Source organism: Drosophila eugracilis, unplaced genomic scaffold (assembly GCF_018153835.1).
Source record: "Drosophila eugracilis isolate 14026-0451.02 unplaced genomic scaffold, ASM1815383v1 contig_2088, whole genome shotgun sequence".
Classification (NCBI taxonomy): domain Eukaryota; kingdom Metazoa; phylum Arthropoda; class Insecta; order Diptera; family Drosophilidae; genus Drosophila; species Drosophila eugracilis.
The window spans coordinates 1,127,975-1,133,974 of NW_024572964.1; the positions used below are offsets into that span (position 1 = coordinate 1,127,975).

Below are 6,000 nucleotides of genomic sequence, written 5' to 3' on the forward strand. Positions count from 1 at the left end.
ATGATGATGCCTCAGAGGGGGGCATTTGGGGTTATTTATCAGCATAAATTATTTATGCCGCATTACGGACATAAAAATAAATAAAATAAATGGAGTCGGCCAACTAAATCCGATTAGAAGAGGCCCAAGATGCGAGATACAAGCAGAGTCCATAGATACAAATTTATTTTTATAGATTAATCAGCGAATTACTTGTGCAGCTGTTGCCCCATTCCCATTGCCCCATTCCCATTGCCCATTTTCATTTCCACATCGTATACGATTTATTTGGCTTAGCCATAAAAATGAGAATTTTCCGCCAAGTATTTGAAAATATAAACATTAAAACGGGCCATTATGGCCTTTCCTATTTAATTAAATGTTTATGCCGAGCATTTAAACTAAATCGACCAGGGCCACATCCAAATCTAAATTCAAATCCATGTCTGCTTTGGATCTTTGTGTGGAAGATGCTGTAAAAACTACTTGGGGAGTACTTGAATGGCCGCCGTTGTGTATCCTCCATGCGGGGATCGGCTCTCAGATCGGCGCGCATATATAAAATATGACTGAATAATATAAAACAGAAGGCGATACATCAAAGCGGATTATACAATTTATTTCTGCCTTTATTCTCGGCTGGGGATGCGCTCTTTTGTGTTCTTTGGCCGCGGCTGCTCGCCTGCTCACAAATATATTTCTTCATTTTTATTTTATTTATTTACTTTCCCCGAAGATGTTGTATACAAAAGAAAATACAAATCTCCGAGGCTAGATGCAACAGATGCAGCTGGAGGAGGTGGGGGGCCAAAGGCAGGAGGCAGCCTGCTGGGCCACGTAATAAATTGTATTATTTATATTATTTTATATAATCCAACCCCCCTAATGCTAGCTGCGGGAATCTCAAATCTGAATCTGAATCTGAATCTTATTCTGTTTCTGTTTCTGAATCTGAATCTGAGCAGCACAAAAGTATCTGTGAGGTCTTCTTGGTCGGAGAGTGACGAGTGTAATGACTTTTGTCGATTGGGTTAAGTGGCTTGTTGGCTTCCTTCACACACAGTCAGCCAGCCACTCGCCTCGTGTTGCAAGATGCGAGCTTCCCTTTCGAGCTGCATCTTCTTCAATCTCCATGCCAGCCACTCGCTCCCTTTTTCCTTTTCCTTCTTCCTGATTCCTCACCTTTTTCCCGGGGTTTTTGTTCAAGTAGTTTGAATGTGGCACGTTTAGCCTTTCCCCTCTCCCTACCCTGCGGTAATTTGTCTGCAGCGTCTCTTTTTTTGTGTGTGGCTGCAGTTTTTGCCTGCTGCAAAAAGGTAAGCGACACACGCTAATCATGAGTGTGAGATTCTCGCAGATTCTCTCCCTCTTCTCCATGCGGTTTGGCCCTCATCTGCGGACTAATTGAGTGGGAAAGTGGCGAGGAAATCGAAAGGGAAAGGCTGCGGGACATCGAATTGATCGCAATCAGTAACTCGATTGTTTTTCATTCTTTTCGAAATATGTTCTTTAACTTTCCTTCTAATAAGTTGGGCACTTCGTCGGGCAAATGAATGTACTTCCCCTTGGCTGGGCTTGAATCTTCTTATTGCGCCTAATAAAAACTTCCTCTGCGCCCACGCTCCGCAAAAAGTTCAGTGAACCGATCGCGAGGCCGGAGAGGAAACCAATAATAATATACAACCTCTAATGATGCACACTCGCACACACACACACACACACACGCACACACAATCTAAATGCGATGTGGCAATAAAATATGAAAAACCGAAGAACAAAAACGCGTAAAGGAGAAAAAATGAGTTCCAACAAAAACGAAGGCAGACAAATAAAAGTGCAATTAATCACCAGAATCCGAGGGCCCAGACTCCAGAACTGAGAGCTGAGAGCTGAGACCCCTGGACCACGACGACTGACACTTATCGGCTTTATCAGCTTGCGGGGAGGGGCGAGGGGGCATAAATCGGAGGTGCATTCACACAAACATATAAGCATATAAATATAAATGGAAAGGAATTATAAATATTAAAGAAGTCGAGTCGAGGATGCGGCTGTCAATATTTGATTTTTACACAGAAAGAAAAGATATAGCTTCTTGATCCTCAAAGTTAACAAAAAGAATCTTTGTAGGGAGAGTTCCCCTTAATGGCTTTTATAATCCCTCGAATTTCGAACTCCTTTTCTCTCTCTGCCCGCTGGTGGCAGCTCATTGGCTTGATGCGATCGCCGCGAAGCAACCAAAAATGCATCAATTTTTAATAATAAATGAAATGTGTGAATAAACGTTGGGAGAATGTGAGGGGTGGAGGGGCGAAATGAGAAGAACAATCGGAAAGGCAAACAGCAGGAAAGCATAAACACCAACACCGAGGCAAACAAACAAAGATGCAGATACAGATGCCGATGCCGATGCCGTTGCCGTTGCCGATGCAGATGCATTTTCCAAAGAATTTCTAAGCACATAAAAAGCAAAGCAAACGGTCAGTTGGGAAAATATTTAAAAAAGCATAAAAACAAAATATTTATTGAAAAGAGACGCTAACGAGCAGCGCCGCGGCGATGGGGCAAACAAACGGCTTCAAAAATCGAACACACGAGCAGGCTAATGCATATGAGGCCGGCTATTTGATTAATGCACTCGAAAGCGACAATAAACACGGAACATGGAACAAGCAGCTTGGCGGCCATGGCCACGTCCAGGAGTCACTGTGGGATCTCTCCTCAGCGTCATCCAGACAAGCAAACATCGCATTCCGATTGATCTCGCCTGGACTTGGGCTCTGAATGGAACTCCGGCGACGGAGACCGCGGCTCTTGAGCGAACGTCAACGACGTCTATTGGATAAATAAATACAAATTTTTATTAAAGTGCGAATTCTGCGGTGAGCTCAGTGCTAATGCAGTCCGCCTCGAACCGGTCCCTAGGTCTGAGTCCAGGAGCTAAACTGACAAAAATATTGTTAAATTCTATCTTAAATTATTAACTTAGCTAAGTTATATACGCAGAGTCTTTTTTGAGGGGGAAACCTTCCTAAATTATGATCAACTATTTATAGTTTAAATTATATAAAGAAGGGATTAAGTCGATAAACTTATAAATCACACTAAAGAAGATGAATTTTAAAATTTAATATTAAAAATCAAAGTAATGAACCATCTTCTTTACCCTCTTAAGATGAGAGATAAACTTAAAGATGAAATATAATAAAAATCAAGAACAGAACCCATTAGTAAAGATACAGTATCTGACCCCCTTATTTTCCCCGTGCAGCGATCTTTCGCCGCTGCCCTAATTGAAGCACACTTAGGGAACCACAACAAGTCACAAAATGCTCCGCAGATCGAAATCAACCGCAGGCCGCAGGAATTTCAATCACCTCTTGGTCACCATGGCGTTCCAGTGGCTGCTCCGCTAGAACTCGCGGGAACCAGGGGGGACTGATCTGACCTAGGAGAGGGAAATATGTGGAGCAAATCTCCGCGGGTGGAAGAGCGGGAGAAGAGAGCGTCGCCCTAACAATTGACGACGTGGAGCACGTGAATGCTGTCAATCATTCCAGGGAATGGTCTTGAAAGGGGGCGGGGCGGGAAGGGGTCGGAATCGGTGGGACTGGAGCTCCACATTCCGCTCTGTGACGTCACGACACGAGGCGAAATGCCGCCGGCAGAATTCGCTGCCGAAGACTGAAGATTGCGCGAATCGTGAATCAAAACAAACCGAGGGAAAAGATCGGAGAGTGAACGAGAGAGAGAGATAGTCTATGAGTGGGAGAGAAGCAGCGCTGCAGCTGAGCCGCAACAGCGCTGCAGCAGCAAAAGAGAGATCTTCTCCGCTCTCCATGGAATTGCCATGGAAGAGACTCTGACAAGAAACACTTCTCTTTAAATCTTAGCAATAATTTACGAGGCAATAAATCGAATTGTTGTTTATCTTGAGGAATATATAGTCGTATTCCGAATCTAAATCTTGATCGAAATAACATTCGGATTGCACTTGGGAGTAATAAGATGATAACTTTCACTCACCCTTTCTTCCTCTCGGATCATCTCGGCGATGCCGGGCTTGATCTCCATGTCATCTGCCAGCGACGATCCTCCGCCTGAGCCCACTCCTCCTCCTGCTCCGCCACCTACGCCGCCACCGCCCACTCCTCCGCCATGATGGTGAGGTGGTGGTGGCGGTAGGCGTGGCTCAGCGGGCGGACCAGGACCCAAACCACTTAGTTCCATGGCAGCGGCCATGGCGGCAGCGGGTCCCAAGGGAAAGCGGGAATCTCCAGCGGGTGACGGCGGATGGTGGGCGGATCCAGAGGCCTGGGAAGGATGTGGGGCAGGTGGTGCATGGTGGTGCGGATGCAGGGGCAACGGCAGGGGGAGCTGAGCCTGCTGCTGCTGAGGACTCTGCGAGTGAGGCCGCGAGGATCGGGAGAGAGGTCCTGGCGTGGCAGCAGGCGAGGGCATGTCCATGGCGTGGATGGCGGTTTCCAAACGCCTCGCAGCTGCCACTCCCGAGCCACTGCTCAGTGGTGGTTTGGGTGGTGGAGTCATGAGCGAGCAATCCCGCTGTCTCTCCCTCTCCTTCTGCTCCAGCTCCATCCGTTCGGCGGCTATCAAACTGCTCAGCGGACTGGGAGGTGCGGGAGGATTGAAGATCGTATCCGCCGAGGGCCATCTCCGCTTCCTCACATTTCTGCCCTGCTGGCGCTCCAGAGGGGAGAGTCTCAGTTCAGCGGGATCCCAATCGGTGCGCAGCTTCTTCTCGGGCTGCATGAAAGCCAGGAGTTCCTCGGTCTCCCTCTCATTCTCAGTTCTGGAAGTGGAAGCACCCTCTTTGGGGGAGGGCATTCTTTCTGAGGAAGCCGCCGCCGCTGCTGCCGTGGCCGCTTCCATGTGGGTCACATCCGCCAGGCCGCGCACTTTCAACATCTCGGCTATCCGGAGCAAGGGACCTATCTGATCCTGGCTCACGTTGATCTCGCCACGGTACATGAACTCCACGATGGCCTTGAGGTCCGACCAGTTCACATCCCTCATGATCACTATGGGATGCTGGCAGGGCGTCTCCGCCAGGAGGGTTTGGAAATAGGGCGAGCAGGCGGACAAGACCATCTTGTGGGCCTTCATGGAGCGACCGTCGCAGGCCAAGGTCACGTCCACGAAGCACTCGTTCTGGAGCAGCTGATCGAAGATGGTGGTTAGGTTGGTCTGGTAGTTATTCCAGCGCAGGCAGAACTGCTGGGAAGTCGAGCTGGGCGATGCCACCGAAGAGCTTCTGCCCTGCGGTGAGCTCACCGGCGATGATCCTCCTCCGCCTCCTGCCCCTTGGGCATCCTTATCCTCGTCCTTACCCGCGCCAGTGGGCGAAGTGCGATCCTCGCTTTTCGTGCGCTTCTCCTCCTGCTGAGTGGGTGAACTCCTATTGCTCTTCGGAGAGCCAGCGCCCGATCCCGAGCCTTTGCGCTGCCTCTGAATCACTGGTCCCTGCTCGGGCGCCATGCCAGCCTTGGCTTCCGCCTGCGCCGACGCCATTTTGTCTACAGCTGATCTACGTTGATCCGGCGATCGTAAGACGTTAAACGTTAGGCGTTACGCGACTCGCTCTTCACATAGCGGAAGAAAGTATTCAAAAAAACCGCGACATTTACGACGCTCAACTGAGAGTGGGCATGTACATGTGAGTGTCGGTGTTAGTGTTGGTCTCTTGGTTTGTGTGTGTGTGTGTGTGAGTGCGTATGTGTAGGTGTTTTACGTATTCGTTACGTTACGCGCACTACGTGGCCATTTGGCAATTAGCCCGCCTCGTTCTTTCAGTTCGTTTCGGTTCTCGTCGTCGTGTTCAGTGTGTTTTCAGTTCCGTTTCTGTGTTCTATGGTTATTGGCCAACAAACAGGGCCAAAAGTCTTCTCAGCACGAGCGTCTGAATTAGACTGAAATCGTTTTGCACATTTTGATACGGAAAAACTCAAAACAAACTTAACACACGACGACGACGATGGGCCACGACGATGTGGATGTGGATGT

The 6,000-nt window shown here is 48.6% G+C and overlaps 1 protein-coding gene across 4 annotated transcripts in view; it reads right to left on the reverse strand.

Moving 5' to 3' along the window:
• LOC108104729 (protein bric-a-brac 1) overlaps positions 1-5,508 on the reverse strand; it is a 56,872-nt gene extending 51,364 nt beyond the window's left edge. For all 4 annotated transcript variants that reach the window (XM_017210966.1, XM_017210964.1, XM_017210965.1 and 1 more), the window contains exon 1: positions 4,006-5,508. In XM_017210966.1, the coding sequence (XP_017066455.1) occupies positions 4,006-5,508 (1,503 nt within the window). The remainder of the gene's footprint in view (positions 1-4,005) is intronic.
• Positions 5,509-6,000: the final 492 nt, after the last annotated feature.